The 27742-nt window shown below is 41.9% G+C and overlaps 1 protein-coding gene across 2 annotated transcripts in view; it reads left to right on the forward strand.

Annotated features, from left to right (window-relative positions):
• Positions 1-27165, forward strand: part of mrpl13 (mitochondrial ribosomal protein L13) — a 107946-nt gene extending 80781 nt beyond the window's left edge. For both annotated transcript variants that reach the window (XM_068031001.1, XM_068030998.1), the window contains one exon: positions 27051-27165. In XM_068031001.1, the coding sequence (XP_067887102.1) occupies positions 27051-27075 (25 nt within the window). In that variant the 3' untranslated portion in view covers positions 27076-27165. The remainder of the gene's footprint in view (positions 1-27050) is intronic.
• The last annotated feature ends 577 nt before the right edge of the window (positions 27166-27742 follow it).

The following is a 27742-nucleotide window of genomic DNA, read 5'->3' on the forward strand; positions in this document are numbered from 1 at the left end:
TCTCTCCAGGCAAACCACAGCCATCACCTAAAATGTGGAATGTCTTTTTACGAGAGACAAACGTTTTTCAGGGAGAGGTCTTTTTATCTGGTCTACAAAAAACAGGTTCCCACAGTTTGTTCTGCCACCCGCTTGTCCAGCTTACTGGTCAGTGGCGCAATGGTTAGCACCGCAGCCTCACAGCTCCAGCAACCCGGGTTCAATTCCGGGTACTGCCTGTGTGGAGTTTGCAAGTTCTCCCTGTGTCTGCGTGGGTTTCCTCCGGGTGCTCCGGTTTCCTCCCACATGCCAAAGACTTGCAGGTTGATAGGTAAATTGGCCATTATAAATTACCCCTAGGATAGGTAGGTGGTAGGGAAATATAGGGACTGGTGGGGATGTGGTAGGAATATGGAATTAGTATAAATGGGTGGTTGATGGTCGGCACAGACTCGGTGGGCCGAAGGGCCTGTTTCAGTGCTGTATCTCTTTTTAAAAAAAAAAGCAAAAGAGAAACCAAAACTCTTAACAGTAAGTCATGTGACCTGTCATTTCCCTCTGCTGTTTGGAAATAGGTGCCTTGTAGTTTGTCCCACTCAGTTCACACACCAAGTTTCAGCATTCAATGTACAGAGAAAATACTTTTTCTCAGTCTTTTTAAAAACGCACACAATTCTAACCTTTCAAATAAAGAAAAACTCTTGTGACAGCCTTGGTATCCATTTTCTGGTAATGCCTCAGGCGTTTCACAAAGACACTATATAAATGTTGTTGAAAGACACTCAAGCTCCCCCAGCACAACCCCCCCCCCCCCCCCACCTCCATCACCGCATCAAATTGGATCTTGAATGGTTCCTGACATCAGTCCTAACTCTCCCTTTTATTTCTTTGAACTTGTGCCCCATTGTTCTCTCCCAAATTTCCAGATTTACCTTTCTGTAACATTTATAACCCTTGTTTAGAGTTCTCAACCCTTAAACCCTTGTAACAGGTGTTAAATGGCTCGAAAAGGATTACAGAGGAGTATTGATGGGTAGGAATCAGGAGCGTAAATATCTCTGAAGCGAGAGGTGAAGGCTGGCATGACCAGTTGAAGGAAAGAGGAGTGCAGGACCTTAGAGGAACTACAAAAGGTAGATGAAAGAATTGGTTCAGATCTGGGATTCCTGCCACCAGGGGTCAGCTTGCTAGTGCTTAGTCACAAAACCTTGACATTTGCAACGGGACTTCTTCAGCACCTGAAGAGATGGCTGAGCATTTGAAGGGACAGAAGAACCTCTAAAATCAGGGAATTAGAAGACCTGTAGGCCTCGGTAGAGGCAGAGCCAGATTGGAGGAGGGAGGAGGCTTCTCCATTGGAGGATGTCAGGGCTAAAACCGCCAGTTCTTTGGGCCCACAACCACCTTCCACATGCCAGTTCTGGGAAGCAGTAAACAGAAAAATCTCCTGACTCTAGCATTCCCCACCCCACTGTCAGTTGCATGCCTTACTGCATGATTTACGCACACCGCCGCCCCAGCCAGCCACCTTATCCACCACTTTCCTGCTCAGATTTGGTGGGCTGTCAGAGAAGAATCTATCCTCTTGTGTTATTTTCAGGAAAATGTTGCTCCCCTACTCGAAATGATCCATTAAAGTCATACAATGGAGCTGTGCTATTCAGAGGAATAATTACTTCAAAAATACCTCATCTCGACATTTGTTAATTTAGAACATTGAAATATTACATATAATACGGGACAAATGAACCGTAGCATTTCAGGGCTCTGCAGTTGAGGCTTAGCTGATAACTCTTGTAATACAGCTTTGGATGTCATTCAGATTTGGCTGTTCTTTCAGTTTGGTTTTCCCTCTCCCCTTACCCAGCAATACATTTTGTCAGCTCAAAACTGGGTAACTAAATTGGACCACTTTGGATTTGAAGAATTCTCCATGCTGTCTACACATAGCTAAAGGTGGAGACATATTGGCAGCAATGGGATTTTAGAAGACGAAAAAGGGCCAAAACATGAATATATAGTTTTGTTTTACTTGTAAAGGATGTTAGCTGTTTGGAAATTCATTTGTCAAATGAACGTGATAGGGTTGCGGGAAGAGAGGTCCTGCTCTGATTGAAAGTTTATTGGCACCGCTTTCTGTCTTCAGAATTTTCCAGATAAACAGATGGATTATGTCTGCCTGTACCAAAGTAAAGTGCAGTTGTATGAAACATTGTCAGAAATTTTGATAAATTTGATGTTATAAAGCCGTAGGGAGAATTTTATTGAAAAGTAACAGGTGTGCACAACACTTATCTCTGAGGGACATTTAAGATCTAGCCAAGTGATTTGGACTGTGGCATTGTATTAGTAGTGGTGCCTAGCTTATATTGATGAGCCATGTGAATTAAGGATTGTTACAGTATGATGCCTTTTTGTTCATGAATATTATGGAAAAGTACTGTAATGTTGCAGTGGGATTAAAAGGGCAACATTTTATGTACTTAATCTTCTCAAAAGTAGTAGCAAAATAATGATTTTTTTCACGACACTATAAATATATTTGGTTATTTCTGTAATGGATATTTAACAAAGACTGCCTTATTTTAATTGTTTTATTCTGGTTACCATAAGATAAGATATGCAGGCTGGGAAGAGCAGAGAATGTATATTCCATTAGGCCCTTTTAACTTTTCAAACCTGTTATCTTCGCTTTCTGTTTCCTGTACATCCCTCATACATCAACTCAAGATCACTTATTGTGAGCTGTCAACATCAGTCATAAGCACGCACTATCCCCAGGTGAGGAGAATAGACTGAAAGCTCAGCTCAGTTTTTTTCCCCCTTTGTATAAACTGCAATTTCTTTCCTCAGTTTTTTTGGAGAATGTTTTTTGGTATTTAATAATTTTTAAATTGTTTCTTAAATCTTTTGAAACCGATGACTGCCGTGTCAAGTGTTTGACACTAAGTTCTAATTTGTGGGCTACAAAATCCACAGGTTTCGGGAAAGGATGAAAACTGAGACTCTGCATACCTACTAATGTTACTGAGGCAAAAATAGCTGATGCAAGTTCTAAAAGGAGAAAGAACTAGAAGTCACTCGTTCTGGCATGATCAAAACACTTAATTATATGTTCTTGCAGTGAAATGTGGAAAAAACGAGTCAGGGAATGAAGGCCTTTTTAAAAATTGGAAAATAAGAATTGCATATTCTCTTTGCCTAAATAAAGAATTTACCTCAGAAACCAGATAAAGAAACTTTCCTTGGAATCTTCTGGTTTGGTAAAAAATTTTATTTTTTTTAGAAAGGAACAAATAAATAAACCTATTCAAAAATCTTTAAGTAGACTACCATTCTACATCAGACTAACAAAATTCTCAGTAGTATCTTATTCATTAACTTTTTTTTTAAATGATGTAGTGGCTTTTCCCCAATCTAATCGACATGCACAATGAAGTGCAAATATTGTTAGATTGATGATCTCTGTCACCAAAGTTTAGTGGAAGTGGCATATCTTTTCTTTGTGAGACAATCTGTGTGCCAGCCAACTGCTGTCTGTGAGTACTGTTAATTTACAGCATTGCCAAGCAAATAAGTTGATATTCACAGGAATGTGTAGACGTGGACTTAATGAAAGTAGTGATGAATGTCATGTCTGGCACATCTTTGTTAAATTGAATATTAAATCTTTAGCAATTGCTCAGTTCATTTTCCGTATTCAGCCCAACCAGCTACCGCTACTTCATCAATGGCTGCCCACTATCCTCAAGAATGAGGATGTTCGCTGATGATTCTGCAATATTCAGTTCTTCTCACAATGCCTCCCATAATGGAACAGCCAGTGCCAAACTACAGCAGGTGCTGTGCAACATTAAGGCTTGGCTGATAAGTGACAGATAACATTCTCGTTACCTTAAGAACCAGACAATGACCATCTCCAATGAGAGACAACCCAACCATCTGCTCCTGGATTTTTACAACACCGCTATCACTAAATCCCCCACCATCAAAGTCTTGGGGGATGGTCAGAAACCTAACTGGCCATGTCAGTACAAAAGCAGGGCAGAGGCTGGGTACTCTGCAATGTGTGGTTCAACATTTGCCTGGATGGGGGAAGCTACAACAACTAAGTTTGAGAAGCCAACACAGAATATTCACCTGATTACTGCCCCTGCCACGAAACTCAATATCCATCCCCTCTAGTTCCAACATTGCACGTTTATAATATGTACTACCTGCAGTATATACTGTTGCAATGTGCCGAGCTTACTTCAACAGCACTTTCCAATTCCCCAACCTCTGCTACCGGAAAGCCGCAAGAGCAGCAATGTCATAGGAATCCATCGCTTCCAAGTCAGGCACCATCCTGCTTTGAACGTATACTACCATTCCTTTATCACTTTTCAACAATGACTTTGTAAAAACTACATGTAATTTTTAAGCATTTGGCTTGAAAAAATTCTTCAATTGTGCAATTAAAAATAAGCAGTTGGGCGCCACAAGGTTCTGCTTTGTGCATGTGTCATTAATAATTTCTTCTTTAAAATCTAGTCACAAGTAGCTTGTGCCTAATTTACACAGCACCAGCTACAGACAATGGTGCAGTGATGTAGTTAGAATGTTTCATCCATGGTCTGGTTTTCATTCTGTGGTTTTGGAGAGATATCACATCCTTTCCTGGCGCTCCGATCAGGAGCCAAGTGGAGCGAGGATCAAACTTAGTTCCATGTTACTGAGCATGAGACGTCCAATACTCCATGCTACTCTGCTGTCTCCATTTTAACTTTCTCTGCTTTTTCTCCCAGCCTGAATTTTGCTAAGATTTCCATTCCTTGGTTTGCATGCTATTTGGTGATATCATCTAGAGGAACAGGATCAGCTTTCACAAATATACTGATCGACATCTCCACCACCTTTTCACCAAGCCCCCACCCCTCCCCCCAACATCCAGTTTTGGATGAGACATAGCTTCCCCTAGTTCAGTGATTGTGAAACTTTTTTGGTGGAGGGACTTCTTTTCAAATGGATTAGTAATCATTGATATCCCCATCTAAGTTATACTATGTAAAACTCATAATACCTGGGCAAACTTGTATTTTGCTGCCCTTCCTTTGAGTTTAAGTAAACCTCCTCTCGCTTGAAAAGGCAATGTCCATCACCAAAAGTGGCTGAGTAGCACCACTACTGACTGAGTGGGCCGAGTACTAAAGGACTTATCTGCTAGACTGGGTATGCGGCAGGTGGTGAGGGAACCAACAAGAGGGGAAAACATACTTGACCTCGTCCTCACCAATCTGCCTGCCGCAGATGCATGTCAATGACAGTATTGGTAGGAGTGACCTCCGCACAGTCCTTGTGCCTTCACATTGAGGATACCCTCCATCGTGTTGTGTGGCACTACCATTGTGCTAAATGGGATAGATTTTGAACAGATCTAGCAATGCAAAACTGGGCATCCATGAGGCGCTGTGGGCCATCAGCAGCAGCAGAATTGTACTGAACCACAATCTGTAACCTCATGGCCCAGCATCTCCCCTACTTTACCATTACCATCAAGCCAGGAGATCAACCCTGGTTCAATGAAGAGTGCAGGAGGGCATGCCAGGAGCAGCACCAGGCATACCTCAAAATGAGGTGTCAACCTGGTGAAGCTACAACACAGGACTATCTGCATGCCAAACTGCGTAAGCAGCATGCGATAGACAGAGCTAAGCGATCCCATAACCAACGAATCAGATCTAAGCTCTGCAGTCTTGCCACATCCAGCCGTGAATGGGAGTGGACAATTAAACAACTAACTGGAGGAGGTGGCTCCACAAATATCCCCATCCTCAATGATGGGCGAGCCCAGCACATTAGTGCGAAAGACAAGGCTGAAGCAACAATCTTCAGCCAGAAGTGCCGAGTTGATGATCCATCTCGGCCTCCTCCTGATGTACCCAGCATCACAGATGCCAGACTTCAGCCAATTCGATTCACTCTGCATGATATCAAGAAACGACTGAAGGCACTGGATACTGCAAAGGCTATGGGCCCTGACAATATTCCGGCAATAGTACTGAAGCCCTGTGCTCCAGAACTTGCCGCACCCCTAGCCAAGCTGTTCCAGTACAGCTACAACACTGGCATCTACCCTGCAATGTGGGAAATTGCCCAGGTGTGTCCTGTACATAAAAAGCAGGAAATGTCCAACCTGGCCAATTACCGCCCCATCAGTCTACTCTCAATCATCAGCAAAGTGATGGCAGGTGTCATCAACAGTGCCATCAAGCGGTACTTGCTTAGCAATAACCTGCTCAGTGACTCTGAATTTGGGTTCCGCCAGGGCCACTCAGCTCCTGACCTCATTACAGCCTTGGTTCAAACATGGACAAAAGAACTGAATTCAAGAGGTGAGGTGAGAGTGACTGCCCTTGACATCAAGGCAGCATTTGACTGAGTATGGCATCAAGGAGCTCTAGCAAAACTGAGGTCAATGGGAATCTGGGGGAAAACCCTCCGCTGGCTGGAGTCATACCGAGCACAAAGGAAGATGGTTGTGGTTGTTGGAGGTCAATCATCTGAGCTCCGGGACATCACTGCAGGAGTTCCTCAGGGTAGTGTCCTAGGCCCAACCATCTTCAGCTGCTTCATCAATGACCTTCCCACAATCATAAGGTCAGAAGTAGGGATGTTCGCTGATGATTGCACAATGTTCAGCACCATTCGTGACTCCTGAAATACTGAAACAGTCCGTGTAGAAATGCAGCAAGACCTGGACAATATCCAGGCTTGGGCTGATAAGTGACAAGTAACATTATTGCCACACAAGTGCCAGGCAATGACCATCTCCAACAAGAGAGAATCTAACCATCTCCCCTTGACATTCAATGGCATTACCATCGCTGAATCCCCCACGATTAGCATCCTAGGGGCTACCATTGACCAGAAACTGAACTGGAGTAGCCATATAAATACCGTGGCTACAAGAGCTGGCCAGAGGCTAGGAATCCTGAGGCGAGTAACTCACCTCCTGACTCCCCAAAGCCTGTCCACCATCTACAAGGAAAAAGTCAGGAGTGTGATGGAATACTCTCCACTTGCCTGGATGGGTGCAGTTCCAACAACACTCAAGAAGCTCGACACCATCCAGGACAAAGCAGCCCGCTTGATTGGCACCCGATCTACAAACATTCACTCCCTCCACCACCGACACACAGTGGCAGCAGTGTTTACCATCTACAAGATGCAATGCACCAAGGCTCCTTAGACAGCACCTTCCAAACCCGCGACCTCTACCAACTAGAAGGACAAGGGCAGCAAATGCATGGGAACACCACCACCTGCAGGTTCCCCTCCAAGTCACACACCATCCTGACTTGGGACCATATCGCCGTTCCTTCACTGTTGCTGGGTAAAAATCGTAGAACTCCCTTCCCAACCGCACTGTGGGTGTACCTACCCCAAATGGACTGCAGCGGTTCAAGAAGGCAGCTCACCACCACCTTCTCAAGGGCAATTAGGGATGGGCAATAAATGCTGGCCTAGCCAGCGACACCCACATCCCATGAATGAATTAAAAAAAACTCACCTGACACCCACCACCAGCCTTAGTAACAACAAGTTGACCTGACGATATATCTGCCGCTCTCAGTGCTCCTCTGTGTGCACTCCCCTTCGAGTCGAAGCGAGATAGCCAGCCCACTCTGCACCACACATGTGGAGGCTGCACTCAGCGCCAATTTCCTAGCTTGCACCAAACCCGCATCCGGCTGCCGTTCATTCGCGTGTTGCTCAACTGTTTTACGGACCCCAGTTTGAGAAACACTTCCTTAGTTCAACATTGTGAAGACTAAAGGCATAATCTTTGGACCCCATCACAAACTCCACTCCCTTGCCACTCATTCCACTTTCTGGCCACCGTCTCTGGTGGAACCAAACAGTTTGCAACCTGTCCGACCTTGAACTGCTCTGACATCCATTTCCACAACATTACCCTCATGCACCCTCACCTCAGTCCCTATGCTGTTGAAAGCACGTGCAAGGGTTTCATCACCTCACGGCAGCTACTCCAATGTCCTTCTTGCTAGCCTCCCGTCCTTTCACCTTCATAAACTCCAACCTATCCAGAGCACCACCAAACATCTCCTGCCCTGCCTGGTCCCATCCCATTCACACATCACCTCTGTTCTCACTGGCCATCATTGGCTTTCAACCGCCAATGACTTAAATTAAAAAATCCATGTCTTAGCCTTTAAAACTCCCCTTAGCTTTGCTGCACACTATCTGCAAAACCTTTCAGTCCAATATTCCACCCAAACACTCCATTCTTCAACAACCTTATCCCCATTCCCTTCATCCCACCTTTGGTGGCAGACCCTTCAGCTGTCTGTGTCCTAGTCGTTTTAAGCTTTACGGAACTTTGGTGGGGCCACGCCTGGAGTACTGTGCACAGTTTTGGTCTCCTTACCTAAGGAAGGACATACTTGACCTAAAGGGGGTGCAATGAACATTCCCTAGACTGGTTCCGAGGATGAGGGGATTGTCCTATGAAGAGAGATTCAGTCGACTAGGCCTATATTCCCTGGAGTTTAGAAGAATGAGAGGTGATCTAATTGAAACATATCAAATTCTTAAGGGGCTTGACAGGGTAGATGCTGAGAAAATATTTCCCTGGCTCGTGTACGCAGAACGCGGGGTCACAGTCTCAGAATAAGGAGTCAGCCATTTAGGATTGAGGCTAGAAATTTCTTCACTCAAAGGATTGTGAACCTTTGGAATTCTCTGCCCTGGAGAGCTGATGATGCTCAGTCCTTGAGTATATTTAAGACAGGGGTTGATAGATTATTGGATACTAAGGGAATTAAGGGATGTGGTGAAAGAACTGCCATGATCTTATTAAATGATGGAGCAGGCTCAAGGGGTCAAATGGCCTACTCCAACTCCTTACGCAAAGCATGCCAGCAACTGTTTTGTATAATATCAGAGGAAAAATATCATCATAGTGTTGAGTATTTAAAGAATTCTCTGCTTCATCACAGTAATTGGATATTGTCACAGAAATTGTACTGTCCTCCTAAAGGGTTAAGTTCGAAGGCTTTTGGTTCCAAATTAATGTAACTGCAAATGCAATGCTGTGATTTGAAGCATATGTCTCATAGTCATGTAAAAGTTTCAGAATGTGTTAGCAGACTACTCCCAAGCAGAAAATAATAGCTGTTTTCAGTCAGGCAGGCTTGCAGTACCTTCAGATATGTACAGTGCTATCCAAGTTGGAGCAATTAGATGGAAAAAGCATTCACTTTCCAAATATTAGTGCTATATTCCAGTTCTGAGAAGTACAAATCTACCCCACACACTCCTCCATGTACTCGTCAATTTATATCAAGTAAACCTGCTGTATATAAGATCTAATCTCTATTATCAGTTCAGCTAGAAACTAATTTGTCCTATTATTTTAACAGTACAAACTTACTTAGGACTTGGTAAGGATTTGACTTCTCAGTTGTCGAAAAACATCTGCTATCGTTCAAACCAATAATCTGTTTTCTTTAGTCTTCTCCACATAGCCCTTTTGAATATTAATGGATTCAGAGCCAAAAAAATGCACTTGATGTGATAGACTTCTTCAAAGGATGTTTTTCTTCACGTTTACAGTGCTAAATGTTTAATTTGATAATGAGCAAAATCATAAAATATATTTTTGAATTTATATTTGAAGTGTCATACTAAATGCGTCCTTTGGCCCATCAAGTCTGTACTAGTGTTTGTTTCTCCCACAGGAGTCACCCAGTCGCATCCCACTCTTTCACTTGCTCCCCATACCCTTTAATATTTTTCAAGCATCTGTTTCCCTTTAAAAATAACTTATGGGCTGTGCTTCAGCTATACTTTGTTTAAGAGAACTCCACATTCTGATGGCTCAATCAATATTACGAAATCTTGCATCTATTACAGTTACTGCTTGGACTATAGTGCATTTAACATCATAAAACTGCCCAAAGCACTTCACCCCCTAGAGGATGCAAATCCTGATTGGTGGTAAAAGAGTTGGGAGACATGAGGGTAAGTACAATAGTACAAAAACAGAAATAAAACAAGAAATGCTGGAAATACTCAGCAGGTCTGGCAGCATCTGTGGCGAGAGAAGCAGAGTTAACGTTTCAGGTCAGTGACCCTTCATCAGAACTGGCAAATATTAGAAATGTAAAAGGGTTTAAGCAAGTAAAGCGGGGGTGGGGCAAGAGATGACAAAAGAGGTGTTGATAGGACAAGGTCACAGAGAATAACAGACCAGAAGGTCTTGGAGCAAAGGCAAATGGTATGTTAATGGTGTGGTGAAAGACAAAGCGTTAGTACAGTGAGTAGGCACAGTAGAAACAAACTAAAATTAAAATAAATCTAAAATTTCAGTACAAAAACAGATTTGAGGAGGCTGTTAAATTGGGGAGAGAAGTAGCAACCCAAAGACTTTTAAGGATGGATTAGCGACAAGGTAACTAAAAGCTCTTGCACTAAGTAGAGTAGTGGCAGGAGGTGGTAATGACCAGACTCAGAGGATTGAAAGGCATCAGCTGGGGCTTCGGCTTGAGTAGGTTGCAGAGATAGGATGGGGTGAAGCTGTGTAGGCATTTGTAAACACAGATTGTGAGGCACAAATGACAGAAAAATCTAGACGAATAACAGGGATGTTAGTACAGAAAATGAAATGACCTGAAACTGCACAATTGGATGTTACTGCATTCATCTGAAATTCCCCTTTCCAGATCCGTTCACTCATTTATTTTTAAATGAGTAAACAGTTGCACTAATCTCACAGAGAAAAGAATTTAAGTCAACCACCTTAAGAGCTCCTTCCCTATTATTCCACTGTGTCATTTCAGGATCATTGTGACCTGAAAGGGACAAGCCACAAAGCTGACTCTTAGCAGTAGTGTAAGACATTATACTATGGCATATCCTTATAAAACTGTCGATGCTTAGGCTTGCTGTGTAGTGTTCTTATATTCATTCATGGAATATGAGCATTGCTGGCTAGGCCAGCATTTATTGCCCATCCCTAATTGCCTTTGAGAAGATGGTGGTGAACCGCCTTCTTGAACCTCTGCAGTCCTTGTGCTGAAGGTACACCCACCGCAGTGCTGTTAGGGCGGGCGTTCCAAGATTTTGACCCAGTGGAACGGCGATATAGTGCCAAGTCAGGATGGTGTGTGACTTGGAGAGGAACTTGCAGGTGGTGGTGTTCCCATGCGCCTGCAGCCCTTGACATATGTATATTTGCTGGTAACCAACTGTTTATCGCTTGATAAACCTATAATAATTTTGTTTCAATTGTTCATCCTGTCCTGTATCATCATGCAATTTACAATCCTAATTACCATTCCGCCAGTCAGAACAAAATTAAACCTGAATGAAATTTATCCCGTTTTAGTGCTACAGTTTGACTCTGCATCTGTTGACTAGAAACAAGGAAAATCCGCTTCATTTGTGATTCTCTTTTGGTCAAATATCCCAGTGACAATTTTTCTTCAGCCTCACACTTCAAAACTGAGTAAAGTATCAGAGATCAATTGGTGCATGAAGAGCCAGAATCAGTCAGCAGAGTCAATACCATCAGGAGAGATGAAAAACTGACAGAATCCAGAGGGTAATAATCTTATCTGGGGTCCAGATGATGATTTTAAACTGCTGGAGGCTTGTTCTTGTGCGGTGACATATCTGAACCCTTCAGTATTACTATTTTACAATGCCTACTAGCTATACACTATTCTGTCCATGTTAGTGTTCCTGGGAGAAATCTGCAGCAGCCACAAGGGTGTAAATGCAAATGGTTTCAGAGCAATTGAGTAAAATGCTGAATAAAAATGTCTTTGCTTGGAATACTATGTTTGTTGATTAACAGCTGTGCTGAACTCGAGAGAAGGTTGTGGGGGGTGGGAGTTGGGTGTGGAGGGTGAATAGCTTGATTCTTTAGTTATCTCAGACGACCGAGACCGATCGGAGGCCGGTAGCTTCCAGTTGAAATACCCAATCAGCAGAGTGGAGTTACTATATCCAGATCTCAGTTGGCTCATCACTAAGGTACAGTAACAACAGAGCTCTGCACAGGTTTTGCTTGCACCCTGCAGCAGTTAACTTGTGATAAGCTTACAAAGATACTGTACAAAGTTGTAAAAAGTGCCAGGAAATCCATAAGTGTGTACACTTTAAAAATGCAGCTTCACAGTGGACTAGAGTGCTACTCCAGCTGGTGCAAACTAAAAGTAATGTGCGATGCCTTCCTGGCGGTGTGTCACACTGCTTGCCTTCAGTACGCTCGCATGTCAGATTGGGACCGTACACTTTTATATTGCCACTTTTCAAGTCATTACTCATTGGAAACCTCTTTGCATTCATGCGAAAGTAGCAGTTTAAGTGGAATCCTCATGATTGTGAATTATTTAAAAAACTGTTGTTTAAAAACTGTTTTTAATCTTAATTTGGCTTTGATATTATTCAGCCGTCAACTCTGATTGAATCGGAGACCTTGGGCGAGGTTTTAACACATTCAAAACCCAACCACTTACACAGAATTAAAATTGGGTGCCTTGTGTTCACAGATTTCATTGTCATCTGAATGTTATGATTACTCATTTTTTGTGCAGTGCAAGCAATTCATTTGTCAATGAACATAAAATTCCACTTTGTCACGTGGCTGGTAACTACACATACATGCATGGTTGCCAAATAAACACAAGATTATTGGAAATTTATTATTAATACCATACCATAGGTGCTCTTTCAACATAAAACGATGGGTCAGATCTTGTGGAAAAATGATGGTGCATTAATGATGCACTCATTTACTAATACACAAATTGGCCAGCAAATGGATGAAGAAATACATGATGAGCTGTAAATCTCCAGAACTTGTTGGTCGATTTATGCCGCTCTGTCATTTGCTTCATACAAACAGCTTCTCATACTTAGCCTTCCTGATATTATATTGAACTTGTTGGATTGTACATTAATTGCCCATTAAACTTACGACAGAAAGTTAAATCTTCTAATTAATAGCTTAAGTACCTGTTTCGCCACGTGATAATTGTAAGTGCAATTCCAATCAATCTCTCTGGCTCAGAAACTGAACAATTGAAACTGTTCAGTCTCAGTGCTTCAGTTGTTGAATTGTTAGAGATTTTGCAAATGTCAAATTTTTTATTTTAATATTTCTTCTCTATTTTTCTTTCTCTCTGAATCCAATTTTTCTTTCCCTCTCTTTATTTCATTTCTGTATGACTCTAAATCACTGATTTCCTTCTCCATCATCCCTCTTTCTCAATCCTTAAATCTCATTGGTTAAGGAGATAGACTGTTGGTCCCATCATTCACTGAGGTCCCAAATGCCTTTGTTGGCCTCACCATGCTATTATCAGCTCGCACTCCCAGCAAGTTATAGCACAATAACAGTTTGAGCTGAGGGGTGCAGAAAAAAAAGTCTAATTAACAGTGCACATCACGAGATGCCTGACTCAAGCAAGGTCCAACCCCCTAGATTTGCAAACTAGAGAGAGCTGTAGATTACCTACCCTTTCCTTCTGATTGCTGACTCTTTGATCTGGTACTTATGGAACATCTCACAATAGCAGTAAGAGTTTCCCTGGAGGAATGGAATAAATGCTTTCAGCTTCTAAGAATCATTGTTTCTGTGACAAATAACATCTACACTCTGGTTACAAGCAAACTTAAACTAACTGTGAATGTTTCCTTTGATTCACTTCCGTAACATTAAATTCCTAATGCGTGGCAAACTGCTTTAGTTAAAAATATCTGAGGGGTGGAAGGAGCTGCTATATGATTCACTAATCCAATGTAATTCTTTATATCATAGAACAATTTGAAACAGGTTTTCAGCTTGGCCCAAGTCTGCCAGATAATCCATCCCCTTTTTTAAAAAGTTCCACAGTTATGCCACAGCATTGCATGCCAGGTTGACCTCAGCCACTGGGGACAGTCCACTGCACCACTGAGGTGTAGAAGCAGTTGAGCACAGCTGAGCTACAACCAGATGAGATCCATTTGGCACCAGGGTGTGGGCTGCCTCTGGTAAAAAGTGCCTTTTAAGTCCATTTGGAGGCTGCGGTGACACCTCATTTGCTTTACAGCACCTGCGCTGTAAAGGAGACATAGATGAATTTGTGAATAATGTTCTCGAATAGTCGGCACTTAGAACCTCTGTGAAAGTTTCTAAATGTGCTAATACTCATTATTAATAAAATATTTTATTTCAGTTTCTAGATTTTTCCAGTCAGATATCGAATCTGCTTTACCACTTAATGTATTTTACCAACTATGGTATTTATTTCTATTTAATTAAGACCACTTAGAAACAAATGCTGAGCTCAACAAGAGACAAATAGCTAGCTGATAGCCAACATATATTCAAGCAGTTAGTTAAGAAAAAAGTCAAGGAAAAGGGAATAAGGGATGAGTATTTAGTAAACACGACATCCCAAATTGTATAATATCACTTTTCTGTGCAAATTCCTAAATGGGATTGCATGTTTTTCCCATCACTCATTAGTCAGTCTTATTAACCTTGCAGACTAATCATGTCATTTGTGAATTTTTCCACTGGCCTGAACTTCCACCATTTATCTGGCCTGAATAAATCAATTATAAACTTCTGCTGCCTGGACCCTAAGCTCTGGAATTTCTTCCTTGAAACTCTCTCCCCTCCTTGAAGATGCTCCTTAAAACCTACCTCTTAGGCCAAGCATCTGATCACCTGTCTTATTATCTCCTGATGTGACTGTCAAAGTTAGTTCGATATCGCCCCTGAAAAGCACCTTGGGATGTTTTACTGTGTTAAAGGTGCCATGTAAATGCCAGTTGTTATTGTTGGGAAGGTGCAGAAAAAGAAATTAGAGTAATAACTAAACAAAGAATCTTAGTTACAAGAATAGCCACATGGAGTTAGGGTTATTCACTTTGGAGAAATGTAAGTTTGGGGGATATGATTGAGGTTTGTAAAATGATAAGATTGAATCTAGTAGGAACATAGGAATATATGAACAAACAAATTAGGAGCAGAATCACTTCTACCCCTGATAATTTGATTCCCTTGCCTAACAAGAATCTATCTACCTCCGCCTTAAAATTATTCAATGACCCCGCCTCCACCAACTTCTGAGGCAGAGTTCCAAAGTCGGACAGTCCTCTGAGAGAAAAAATTTCTCCTCATCTCTGTCCTAAAAAGACGACCCCTAATTTTAAAACCGTACCCCCTAGATCTGGACTCACCCACAAGAGCAAACATCCTCTCCACATCCACCTTGTCAAGACCGTTGAGAATCTTATAAACTTCAATCAAGTATCCCCTCACTCTTCTAAACTCCAGTGAAAACAAGCCCAGTCTGTCCAACCTTTCCTCATAAGACAAGCCGCTCATTCCAGGTATTAATCTAGTAAAGCTCCTCTGAACCACCTCAAACACATTTACATCCTTCCTTAAATAAGGAGACCAAAACTGCACACAGTATTTGAGATGTGGTCTCACCAATACCCTGTATAACTGAAGCATAACATCCTTACTTTTATTTTCAATTCCTCTCATAATAAAGGATAGCATAGGAAAGACCATTGCTATCCATCTGGCTGTTTCCAGTGTCTAAGAAATATCAAATCCCATGATACCTGTCATGCTTGTCTACTAGTTTTGTTTCTCTGGGCACTTATCCAACTGTCTCTTCAATTTTCTGATACAGTCACACCTGCCTCTCTTGGCTGTCCATTTCATACATTCACCATCTTGTGCATAAAGTTAACAAATCTAATCCACCTTCTTATCCTTTCTCTCTTAGATTGTGCCCTCTTGCTGCAGATTCTCTGACTGTATTTAAACATATTGTCTATACTTTTTGTGATCTTGAATACTTCCATATGCTCATCTCTTCTCCAGGCTAAATATTCCCATTTTCTGCAGCCTCTCCTCATAACTCAGGTGCTGAATGCTAGCTGTCAGTGCCTTTTTTATATGGTGGTGGCCAGCATTGTATACAATACGGAGCCGGATCGGCGATCTGAATAAACTCCAAATCACTTCCTGAGATTTTCACTCTATTCTTCTGGCTGTACACCCTAAGATTCTGTTTGCTGTGATTGCTGCTGCTGCCACATACTGTGCTAATGACTTCAGTCTATGCACCAATACTCCCAAATCATTCTTCTGTAGAATAATACTGTTTAGCTTATGTTACCACTGTTTCCATTATCATTTCCTAATCCCATGACTTTGCACTCATCCACATTATGTGATAGTAGCCCAGGTCTCAAGCCTATGCAGTTCCTTCTGTATTTGATCAACCTAGTCCCTGTTGTTTTCATTCTTTCCAGTTTGGTATCACCTGCAAACGTGGAGAGTTTCTTATATACATTATAAAGAGCAGTAGCCCCAGCATTGCTCCCCTGAGGCACCCGAGTAGTTAGCTCATTCAGTGTAGGTCCAGCTTCACATTTAGCATTCTTTGTTTCAGCTCATTTTTAACCTGCTTCAGATGTAGTCCACCTGTGCAGTGTCTTGCCAATATGTAGACAGATTTCCTATGCCGCATTTCATCAGAAGCTTAGGTGAAATCTAAATAAATATCAAATGCTGAACTCCACCTGCCCATGAGATTTGTTATGTCCTCAAAGAGCTCCAAAAAGATTTAGCTGACATGATCTCCCCTCCTATAAAGCCATGCCAGCTTCCTGTTACAGTTCTATATTTCTCCAGTTGATTCATCCCTCATTCCTTTGGGATGCCCTGCAGTACTTTGCCTGTAATAATGTCAGGCTGATTAGTGTATACTTCCCTGCATTATCTCTTTAATAGGTTGGTGTTACATTTTCCTTTTCCCTAATTCTCAGGCACACTTCCCATCCGCAACATATCCCATTTCATCAATGTCTGTACTTCCCTATGTACCCTCGGATATAATTCCCCTGGATCCAGGGCCTTGGCTTTCTTCAGTACCTTCGTCTGTCCATCATCTCAGTTGAGAAAGTGTCCAGCTTCCCTGATTTCAGACAGAGTGGTGCTAATTGTCTAAGTGCTCCTTGGAGAAGGACAGGGAAAAGCAGCCCAGATTCCTGTCCTTGATTACTAAAGGGCGATCCGTGCTGGAAGTCCATATGTGCAGATGCCAGGTGACAAGTGGAATTGACTTGGTTGTGATTAAACCTCTCCCCGCCGCTCCCCAGGCTCATATCTTACTGTCACCTCCAGGCACAACAAATAGTGGTTATTTGTGTGAAGTTCAGGAATGTGCCTGGCAAATGCACAATTTGTACTTCATTGAAAAGTAAACAACTTCAGCAGAGAAAATAATTCACAGCATCACACAGCACTGGAGGAGGCCATTCAACACATCATGCCCGTGCCAGCTCTTTAAAAGAGCTATCCAATTAATCCCACTCCACCTCCTCTTTCCCCATAACCCCTTAAATTTTTCCTTTTCAAGTATTTATCCAGTTCCCTTTTGAAAGTTACTATTGAATCTGCTTCCACTGCCCTTTCAGGCAGTGCATTCCGGATCATCATAACTTGCTGTGTAAAAACAAAAACAAATTCTGATCTCCCTCTAAATTTTGTTTGGAGTGCAGAAAATATTGGTAAAAGAAAAAATGTAAGATCTATCATAAGTAACACCATTTATGATCTGTATCGGTTGCATAGAAATTATAACACAGAAACAACAACTTGCATTTATATAGCACCTTTAACATAGCAGAACATCCCAAAGCGTTTCACAGGAATGTTACAAAGCAAAACTTGGCACCAAGCCACATAAGGAGATATTAGGACATATAACCAAATGCTTGGTCAAAGAGTTAAGTTTTAAGGAGCATCTTAAAGGAGGATAGAGAGGTGGAGAGGTTTAGGGAGGGAATTCCAGAGTTTGAGGCCTTGGCAGCTGAAGGCACAGCCTACAATGGCGGAGCAATTAAAATCAGGGATGCGCAAAAGGCCAGAATTAAAGGAGTGCAGAGTTCTCAGTGTTGTGGGCTGGAGGAGATTACAGAGATAGGGTGGGGCAAGGCCATGAAGGAGTTTGAAAACAGGGATGAGAATTTTAAAATCGAGATGTTGCTTAACCAGGAGCCTATCTAGGTCAGCGAGCACAGGAAGTGATGGATGCATAGGATTTGTTGCGAGTTAGCATATGATCAGAGTTTTTGATGAGGTTAAGTTTCTAGAGGGTGGAAGATGGGAGGCCAGCCAGGAGGAGAGCATTGAAATGGTGAAGCTTAGAGGTAACAAAGGCATGAACTAGGGTTTCAACAGCTGATGAGCTGAAGCAGGGGCGGAATTAGGCAATTTTACAGAGGTGGGAATAAGCAGTCTTAGTGATGGCACCGCTATGTGGTCGGTAGCTCATCTTGTGATCCAATACAAAACTAAGGCTGCAAACAGTCTGGTTCAGCTTCAGGAAGTTGCCAGGAAGAGAGTTGGAGTCGGTGGCTGGAGAACGGGAGTTTGTGGCAGGGATCGAAGACAATGGCTTCTGCCTTCCTAATATTTAGTTAGAGGAAATTTCTGCTCATCCAGTGCTGGATGTCAGAGGAACAGTCTGACAATTTAGAGACTGTAGAGGGATCGAGAGAAGTGGTGGTGTGATAGAGCTCGATTTGGTTCAACCTGTCCGTTTTGGTGTTTTATTTTCTGCGAATGATAAAACTTAATCAGTAAAATGGTTACACTTCAATCATGTATGAATGATGGCTGTTGTTCCCAGCATTTCTATTTTTTCCTCAATTTTTCCAGTGCAAGAGGTTTCATTTTTCACCATATGGTATATATGGATCTTTAAATTACATAATATCAAATATTTTGGGATTTTCTGTCGACCACCTGACAGTGAATAGCCCAAATCTAAGTTAGTCACAACAAAGTGTTTTGAATTCTGACACACAATGGATCATTTAGAGTGGCCACGTCCTAAGATCCCAGTCCCTCAGTATGCCCATCAGTGACGTCCTTGGTTGAATCCCAGCTGTCCTGCTCACATTGTCTAACTGATTACATCACAAAGTTGAACAGTTCATGTGAGAGCAAGACAATGTCATTCGGACGAAATTTAAGATGCAGATTCAAATTTCACTTTTTTAAGCACTGGCTTTTAATACAGGCCAAGTTCAGAATCTTGAGAATGATGTAAGTATGCTGTTTTATGGAGATATTGTGATGTGATTACCTCAAGGTCTAAGAATGAGATCATGCCGTGAACTTGCTTCTAGTAATTTCAAAAAGAAGGGAGAAAGTTAAATAATTAAAGCTGTTTGTAATAGGAACATAAGAAATAGAAGCAGGAGTGGGCCATTCGGCCCTCGAGCCTGCTCCATCATTCAACTAGATCATGGCTGATCTTTTACCTCAAGGCCATTTCCCTGCACTATCCCCATATCCCTTGATATCTTTAATATCCAGAAATCTATCGATTCCTGTCTTGGACATAATGACTGAGCCTCCACCACCCTCGGGGGTAAAGAATTCCAAACATTTACCACCCTCTGAGTGAAGAAATCCCTCCTCATCTCAGTCCTAAATGGCCTACCCTTTGTTCTGAGACTCACCAGACAAGGGAAACATTCTTTCTGCATCTACCCTGTCAAGCCCTGTAAGAATTTTGTAGGTTTCAATGAGATCACGTCTCATTCTTCTAAACTCCAGAGAATATAGGGCCAGCCTCCTCATTCTCTCCTCATAGGACAATCCTGCCATCCCAGGAATTAGTCTGGTGAACCTTTGTTGCACTCCCTCTACGGCAAGTATATCCTTCCTTAGGTAAGGAGACCAAAACTGTACACAGTACTCCAAGTGTGGTCTCACCAAGGTTCTATACAATTGCAGCAAGACATCTTTTCTCCTATACTCAAATCCTCTTGCAATAAAGGCCAACATATCATTTCATACCACAGCCAAATGATCATTTTCCGTCACCTCCAGCATAATGCTACCACCAAACGCATCTTCCCCTCCCCTCCCCTCCCCTGTCAGCATTCCGAAGGGATCGTTCCCTCCATGACACCCTGGTCCACTTCTCCATTACTCCCGACACCTCGTCCCTTCACATGACACCTTCCCATGCAATCACAGGAGGTGTAATACCTGTCCTTTTACCTCCTGTCTCCTCACTATCCCAGGTCCCAAACACTCCTTTTAGGTGAAGCAGCAATTTACTTGTACTTCTTTCAATTTAGTATACTGTATTCACTGCTCACAATGCGGTCTCCTGTACACTGGGGAGACCAAATGCAGAATGGGTGACTGCTTTGCGGAACACCTCTGCTCAGTCCGAAAACATGACCCCCAGTTTCCTGTCACTGGCCATTTCAACACGCCCCTTTGCTTTCATGCCCACATCTCTGTCCTGGGCTTGCTGCAGTGTTCCAATGAATGTCAACACAAGCTCAAGAAACAGTACCTTATTTACCAGTTAGGCATGCTACAGCCTACAGGACTGAACATTGAGTTCAATAATTTCAGAGCATGCCTGGCCCTTGTTTATTTTTATTTTAGTTTAGTTTGTTTCATCATTCTTTTTTTTACCATATGCCTGCCCACTGTTTTTTTCATGTTTGTGCTTTTGGCTGTGGCTGTTCATTATTCTGTCATTTAACACCCTCTCTGCACCAATGCTTCATCTTTCAGCACACCATTAGCACACCCTTTGCCTTTGCCCTTGCCCCATGACCTCCTTGTCAGTTAATCTCTCTGACCCTCTGTCCTATCAACACCTTCCCTTTTGTTCTCTTTTCCCCCACCCCTGCTTTATCTGCTTAAAACCTATTACATTTCTAACCTTTGCCAGTTCTGATGAAAGGTCACTGACCTAAAACGTTGACTCTGCTTCTTTCTCCACAGATGCTGCCAGACCTGCTGAGTATTTCCAGCACTTTTTGTTTTTTAATCCAACATATCATTTGCCTTACCAATTACTTGCTGCACCTGCATGTTAACTTTCAGTGACTCATGAACAAGGACACCCAGGCCCCTTTGGACATCAACACTTCCTAATCTCTCACCATTTAAGTAATACTCTGCATTTCTGTTTTTCCTATCAAAGTGGATAACTTCACATTCTTCCACACTATATTCCATCTGCCATGTTTTTGCCCACTCACTTAGCCTTTCTAAATCCCCTTGAGGCCTCTGCATCCTCCACATAACTCATATTCCCATCTGGTTTTGTGTCATCAGCAAACTTGGAAATATTACATTTGGTCCCCACATCCGAATCATTGATATAGATTGTGAACAGCTGTGGCCCAAGCACTGATCCTTGCAATACTCCACTAGTCACAGCCTGCCAATCAGAGAATGACCAGTTTATTCCGGCTCTCTGTTTTCTGACTGTTAACCAATTCTCAATCCATCCCATGTCCCACTTTGTTTACTAACCTCTTGTGTGGGACCTTATCGAAAGCCTTCTGAAAATCCAAATACACCACATCCACTGGTTGCCCCTGCTAGTGACATCCTCAAAAAACTCCAGCAGGTTTGTCAAACATGATTTCCCTTTGATAAATCCATGTTGACTCTGTCCAATCATACCATTATTTTCGAAGTGTCCAGTTATCAAATCCTTTAGAATAGATTCTAGCATTTCCCTACCTACTACTGATGTTAGGCTAAAAGGTCTGTAGTTCCTCATTTTCTCTCTCCCTCCTTTCTTAAGTAGTGGGTTTACATTTGCTACCTTCCAATCTGCAGGAACCATTCCAGAATCTATAGAATTTTGAAAGAAAACCACCAATGCATCCACTATGTCTACAGCCACCTCTTTCAACACTCTGGGATGTAGACATCAGGTCCAGGTGATTTACCAACTTTCAGTTCCATTAATTTCTCCAGTACTTTTTTTTTTACTAATACTAATTTCTTACAGTTCCTCATTCTCGCTAGTCCCTTGGTGGCTTGCTACTAACTATATACCGACTCAATAAACATCTATTCAAGGAGATTTAAAGCCTACAGGCTGTTACTGCTGGGTGATCTGACAGTGGTTTGTCCAACTGAGGTGCCCAACAAATCCAAGGCATTTTATAGAAATGATTCTTACTACCTAAAGCCTGCTATCCTCTGTCTATGTTCAGACAGAATTTACATTGGCAGGGGCAGGTCATTCCAATTCTGATCCGATCTGGAACACCTTGGACTATTTCCAATTCTTTGTGCTGTGCTTGAGATAATTAATGTGGGAAATATATGCCAAAAAAGTGTATGTCAATCATGTGACAAAAATAAATAAAAACACAATCCCTACAGCCTCGAGAGAAGGTTAGATAGGGTTCTGATTGAAATATATCAATTAATGAAGGATAAATTTAAATCTGACATCATTGAAAACTATTTTTGCATAAAGGCTGATGAGTGTCTGGAATAATTTGACAGGGGCAGTAAAGATGCAGAACTTAGGGTATTGAAAATGCAGTTGGATACTCAGCTGGAATAGTTAAAGGAGTCAAACCACTGTGGTTTGTTTAAAACAGACCACTTTTACACTGAATAACCACTGAGGTTACAACATACGGAACAAATCTTGAATGGGCCAGTTATGCTGTACAAGCGTTAACAACTTAGACTTATTGTAAACTATGTTCATTTCTGGTATGAATTATATTTAGATAAATGACGTAAAAGCATGTCCAGTTAGCAACTTCACAGCACTGCAATGCAATTACAGCTAGTGCAGAACCAAGTTAAACTCAAAGCAAAACACGTCGGATGCTGCAAACCTGAAATAAAAACAGAAAATGCTGATGACCTTTCATCTCTCTCTCTCTCTCTCTCTCAAAATGCTCCTAGAAAAATGATTTAAACTAGATTTTAAACCTGTTTACAGTTATCAGAGATGAGTCATAGACATTTATGGCACAGAAGGACGCCATTCGGCCCACTGAGTCCATGCTGGCTCTCCACAGAGCAATGCAGTCAGTCCCATTCCCCCACTCAATTCCCGTAGCCCTGCAAGTTTATTTCCTTCAAGTGCCCATCCAATTTCCTTTTGAAATCATTGATTGTCTTCGCTTCCACCACCCTTCTGGGCAGCGAGTTCCAGATCATTACCAACTGCTGCGTAAAAACATTCTTCCTCACAGACACTTGGTCCGCTTGGCCCACCTCATTTCCCAGCAACATCCTGGTGAACCTCCTCTGCATCCTCTCCAGTGCAATCACATCCTTCCTATAGTGTGGTGCCCAGAACTGTACACAGTACTCCAGCTGTGGCCTAACTCGCGTTTTATACAGCTCCATCATAACCTCCCTGCTCTTATATCCTATGCCTCGGCTAATAAAGGCAAGTATCCCATATGCCTTCCTAACCACCTTATCTACCTGTGCTGCTGCCTTCAGTGATCTATGGATAAGTACACCAAGGTCCCTCTGATCCTCTGTACTTCCTAGGGTCCTGCCATCCATTGTATATTCCCTTGTCTTATTAGTCCTCCCAAAATGCATCAGTTTTCTGATTGGCTTGCAGTAAGCAACAATTTATATTTATATACCGCCTTTAACATAGTAAAATGTCCCAAGACGCTTCACAGGAGTGTTATCAAACAAGATAAAAATACTGGACTAATCAGATGCGAGGAAAATATTTTTGGACTCCTTTTTCAATGACTATTATAGTTCTTTCCATTACATTTGCACAACTGTCCACCAAACATGCTGAAGCAAAGGGCCGAGTAGGATCTTGTGTATGCATGTTTTTCCTGACTACATGCCAGTAAGGCATGTCGCCCATTCCCCAGGCCTACCACAAGCACTTTTGAAACAAAGACTAGGTCTCCTTTCTGAGCATCGGGACTTTAACTGCTGAATGGTGCCCACATTGCTCACCTTCCCTTCCCCCACCACACCTTAGGCTTCCACTGCTCAGCCCAGGAGCAGGGCTGCAGGGAGAGTTATTCGTGCCTAATCTGGGGGAATTAGAATATCCATAAAAAGTGCAAAAACCATGGAATGAATCATATCTTTGTTAAACTTCCTTTTGCTAGTGATCATTATTTGCAGAGTCAGTGAGGAGCAAGCAGACAAGCCACTCATTGCAGACATGAGCAGCAATCAGTGGGGGAATAAAAGGATGCAAGCGATCCTGCAACCTTTGTTTTATTTCCTTTTTTTTTGTCAAGCTTTCACCAATGCAGCAAAAATTCAGTAGAGAATGCAACAAGAAAAGCGATTTGACATTCAGATCAGTCTGAGCAGGTCATGCTGAGACCAGCTGCCAGGATTTAGGTGTGTTAACATTGCGGTTTCCTTCAGTTTTACAGACAAGTTGAACTTGAGTATAGGGAGCACAATCTGTAAATTTTCTGACTATCCAAAAGTAGGAGGTTTGGCAAACTGTGAGGAGGGCTGTAAAAGAAATCTCGAGAAGGTATAGAATGGATTAATGGGATGGGCAAAACTTACTTATATAAAAGCAAAATACTGCAGATGCTGGAAATCTGAAATAGGCACAGTGGCGCGGTGGTTGGGCGGCACAGTGGCGCAGTGGTTGGGCGGCGCAGTGGTTAGCACCGCAGCCTCACAGCTCCAGGGACCCGGGTTCGATTCTGGGTACTGCCTGTGCGGAGTTTGCAAGTTCTCCCTGTGTCTGCGTGGATTTCCTCCGGGTGCTCCGGTTTCCTCCCACATGCCAAAGACTTGCTAGTTGATAGGTTAATTGGCCATTATAAATTGTCCCTAGTATAGGTAGGTGGTAGGGAAATATAGGGAAGGTGGGGATGTGGTAGGAATATGGAATTAGTGTAGGATTAGTATAAATGGGTGGTTGATGGTCGGCACAGACTCGGTGGGCCGAATGGCCTGTTACAGTGCTGTATCTCTAAACTAAACTAAACTAAAAAACCAAAAAGTGCTGGAAATATTCAGCAGGTCTGGCAGCATCTCTGAAGAGAGAAGCAAAGTTAACGTTTCAGGTCAATGACCTTTCATCAGAACTGTCAAAGGTTAGAAATGTAATAGATTTTGTGGCAAAACTTACTGTTTGGGAGGGAAAGCAAGAAAAGAGAGTATATGGTGAATGAGAAGACACTGAAGGGTGTGGCTGAATAGAGATGCCGAATGGTTCAAATACATTAATTCCCTGAAGGCGTGAATGCAGTTGGATAAAGTCATAAAATGGTCAATAACATCTAGGTTTTTATAAATAGGGACGTAAGGTACAAGAGTAAAGAAGACCTGATAATTTTGTAAATGAATGGACTTTGTAATTCATTGTAATAAGAAATCAATCTATATACAGTACATTTCAGAATGAGATGCTTCCACAGAAAGAGGGTCCACTTTTGAAATGTGGTGGCTCATATTTAACATTGACCAGAAGAAAAACTAAAGGCCTTGTAAATACTGTACAGTACTCTTAGCTATACACATACATTTTTCCCCACTGACTTGGCCATGTCAAGATTTATACTATATATAAATTGTAATTAGAGCAGAGAAGGCTGAGGGGGGGATATGATTGAGGTATACAAAATTATGAGGGGCATTGATAGGTTAGGTAGGAAGAAACTTTTTCCCTGAGCAGAGGTGTCAGTAAACAGGGGCATAGATTTAAGGTCAGGGGCAGGAGGTTTAAAGGGGATTTGAGGAAAAATCTTTTCACCCAGAGGGTGGTTGGAATCTGGAACGCACTGCCTGAAGAGGTGGTAGAGGCAGGAACCCTCACAACATTTAAGAAGTATTTAGATACAAGGCTACGGTCCAAGTGCTGGAAAATGGGATTACAATAGTTAGGTGCTTGATGGCCAGCACAGACATGATGGGCCGAAGGGCCTGTTTCCGTGCTGCAGAACTCTATGACTCTAATTCTTATTTTAAAAAAAATTATTGTCCATCAATTTACACGGTGAATGTGGCTGAACATGTTGGTGTGGGGTATGCAGACAGGGTGCTGTAAACCAGGAAACGCTTATATACACATGAACCATTTGGTTACTAGTTATTTATTATGCAACAGACTACATACTGTTACTTCCTTTGTTTTTTAAATGTATAACCTATTAGTATAGTATTGCAATTTATCTCTAGCTGTCACGATACAAAGAGATAATTAAGTTTACTCCATCTGCACAAAAAAGGGCCAACCCTTTTCCCGTCTTGTCTAGCATATGAATCTGTTGTTCATTGTTTAGATAATATATTCCAAACAAATGATGAAGTTCCATCTTACTAATCACTGAATTTGAGGGTGGATGTGCAGTCATTATATACCAGTGACTACATCAAAAGTCATGGCATGACTGGGGAATGAGTCACTTAGTCGAGTGTTTTGTTGGATGTTCACAGAGGTCAAATATCGGTCACTGATGCCTTTCGTTCAAAACCAATGCCTTCTAAAAGATGCATGACACCTTCAGAAATCAGCTAGTGAGCAAAAAAACCTCCTCGGGGATGTGATTCACTGCGGTTCCGGAGCTCTGGATTATTAGTTCATTAACATAGCCACTATGCTACCATACCTTTAAACTGATGGTTACAGAGATCCCCAATGAAAGGAGTCCCTGTCCTCCTCGATTCTGGCCTTTTAAGGTGCAGGCCGTAGGCTCTGTCCCTTAAATGGCTGGGAAGGACCTCAGTTGTGAAGTGGTACTTAGCCTGTTTCCCTTCCATTTCGCTTGAATCTTGGTGAGAGTGCATCTGAAAGGCTGGGGAATTTTAAACCAAAAAAAATCATGGTTTGGACTAAAGCCCTAAAAATTGGCAATGTGGATGAATCGGCTTGTGTACTAAGTTCACCTTGTACAAAAAAACAGACTAGGACCCATTACAGAGTTCTGGCTTTGTAAGGTGGGTTAGTTTCCATTCACAGGAGGGAACTGAGCATGACCTTGAGCCAAACTCGCTAAGGGTGTCAGAGCACTTAAAAATGAATATGTACTAGTGCAAAATATGCATTTTAAATTTTACAAAAATAAACAGAAATTAATATTGTGGATATCATGTTATAATTAGTGTCACTTCAATTTTTTGAAAATTGTTTCATGTCATGACTGCATTAATGTGAAACAGATGTCATTTTAGTCTTGGATAAAATTTCATTTTCTGATTTTAGATTTTTTTTTCTTTTTTCCAGACCTGATGACTACAGAATGAAGTGAATACATTTCCAAACCAGAACACAGATGATCCAGAAAGTTATTTATTTTTCACATTGCTGATTTGCAGAATTAAAAGCTGTTTCAATCCTCTACCGTACTTCTGATCATTTTCTTACAAGCATTCGATAAATATTTGTTTCAAGATTGAGATCAGTAGATTTTTGTTCAGTAAGCGAATCGAGGGATATGGAAGAAAGACACCCAAATGGGACACAGAAACAAAACAAGCTGATAGTGAATGTTTCTCCCTGAAATCATAGACAACAGTACATAGAGTTTACAGCACAGAAACAGGCGTTCGGCTCAACTGGTCTATGCCGGTGTTTCGGCTCCATTCGAGCCTCCTACAGCATCCTCTTCATGTCACCCAATCAACATATCCTTCTATTCCTTTCTCCATCATATGCTGATCTAGCTTCCCCTTAAATGCACCATGCTGTTCATCTCAATTAGTCCTTGTGCAAGTTCCACATTCTCACCATTCTTTGGGTAAAGAAGTTTCTCCTGAATTCTCTATTGGATTTATTCGTGACTATCTTATATTTAGGGACAGTAAAAAGAACAGAGAACACTCTATTCTGAGCCATGATCTAATTGGATGGTTTACCATGGTCACAATAGGTAATAAAGCTGCCTGTACTCTTCTTCCAAAGGCATGTCTTAATCT

This window comes from Heterodontus francisci, chromosome 5, assembly GCF_036365525.1.
Source record: "Heterodontus francisci isolate sHetFra1 chromosome 5, sHetFra1.hap1, whole genome shotgun sequence".
NCBI lineage: Eukaryota > Metazoa > Chordata > Chondrichthyes > Heterodontiformes > Heterodontidae > Heterodontus > Heterodontus francisci.